The sequence below is a fragment of the Sciurus carolinensis genome, chromosome 10 (assembly GCF_902686445.1).
Source record: "Sciurus carolinensis chromosome 10, mSciCar1.2, whole genome shotgun sequence".
NCBI lineage: Eukaryota > Metazoa > Chordata > Mammalia > Rodentia > Sciuridae > Sciurus > Sciurus carolinensis.
In genome coordinates, this window is record NC_062222.1 from 74,937,374 (window position 1) to 74,938,826 (window position 1,453).

Genomic DNA, 1,453 nt, shown 5'->3' on the forward strand with positions numbered 1-1,453 from the left:
AAAAACTGACTCTTGTGATCTTTAAAAATAGGTATTATTAAAATATGAATCATCTGTGACAAGGATTGGGAGAGTCAAAGGAAGACTTGATACCTGACATTATCTATTTTTCCATTTTCCAAAGTGTAAACATAGAAAAAATGATAAATTAGAGTAAATAGGGTCCACATTGACCATGTGAAAATAAGTGAAAGTGAGACTAGTGAACAATACAGTCAGGATGGCTAAAGGTGACCCCAAGAAACCAAAGGGCAAGACATCTGCTTATGCCTTCTTTGTGCAGACTTGCAGAGAAGAACATAGGAAGAAAAATCCAGAAGTCCCTGTCAATTTTGCAGAATTTTTCAAGAAGTGCTCTGAGAGGTGGAAGACAATGTTTGGGAAGGAGAAATGTAAATTTGATGAAATGGCAAAGGCAGATTGGGAAATGAAGGATTATGGACCAGCTAAGGGAGGCAAGAAGAGAAAGGACCCTAATGCCCCCAAAAGACCACCATCTGGATTCTTCCTGTTCTTTTCAGAACTCTGCCCCAAGATTGAGCCCACAAATCTTGGTGTCTCCATTGGAGATGTGACAAAAAAAAGCTAGGTTAAATGTGGACTAACTTAAGTGACAGTGAAAAGCAGTCATACATCACTAAGGCTGCAAAGCTGAAGGAGAAGTATGAGAAGGTTGTTGCTAACTATAAGTCTAAAGGAAAGTTTGATGGCACAAAGGGTCCTGCTAAAGTTGCCCGGTAAAAGGTGGAAGAGGAAGATGAAGAAGAGGAGGAGGAAAAAGAGGAAGAGGAGTAGGAGGAAGATGAACATTGTTTATCAGTCTCCTTGTGAATGCCTTAGAGTAGGGGAGCACCGTGATTGATACATCTCATTTGAGATGTATCTGTTTCTCTCATTAGGTTTAGTTATAGAATTTGATCATGGTCATATTGTAGTCTCTCAAAGTGCTCTAGAAATTGCCAGTGTTTTACTTGAAGTGGCCCTGGGTGTCCACAGCACCCTGAACTGTATCAAAGTTGTACATATTTCCAAACATTTTTAAAATGAAAAGGCACTCTTGTGTTCTCCTCACTGTGCACTTTGCTGTTGGTGTGACAAGGCAGTTGAAGATGTTTCTAGCATTTTTTTTTAATTTGTAAGGTGTTGTTCATTACATGGTTATTGGCTAGAAATCCTCAGTTATCAACTCTACATATCAATAGTCTGTAAAATGAACAAAACAACCCAGAAAAACTCTTGATGCTCCTTGCTGGCGTTGAGGCTATGGGGGAAGACACCTTTTGGAGGGGCCATAGCTCAGGGTGTGCACTGTGAGGCTGGACCTGTTGACACTGTGCTGGGCATCCATTTAGCTTCAGGTTGTCTTGTTTTTGTATATAGTGATATAACATTCTGCTGCCTTTCTTAGTTGTGGAAAAAGGAGTCAGCTGGCATGAGAATTGAGTTTTTTTTT

At 39.9% G+C, this 1,453-nt stretch overlaps 1 protein-coding gene across 1 annotated transcript; it reads left to right on the top strand.

The window, feature by feature from the left end:
- The first annotated feature begins 220 nt into the window (after positions 1-220).
- On the top strand, positions 221-589 carry LOC124994970 (high mobility group protein B3-like). Its single transcript, XM_047567331.1, has one exon. It carries the CDS (start codon positions 221-223, stop codon positions 587-589), a length of 369 nt encoding a protein of 122 aa, XP_047423287.1.
- The last annotated feature ends 864 nt before the right edge of the window (positions 590-1,453 follow it).

Excerpts from the sequence above, each read along its gene's own strand:
- LOC124994970 (XM_047567331.1), top strand. The coding sequence starts at position 221 with ATGGCTAAAGGTGACCCCAAGAAACCAAAGGGCAAGACATCTGCTTAT.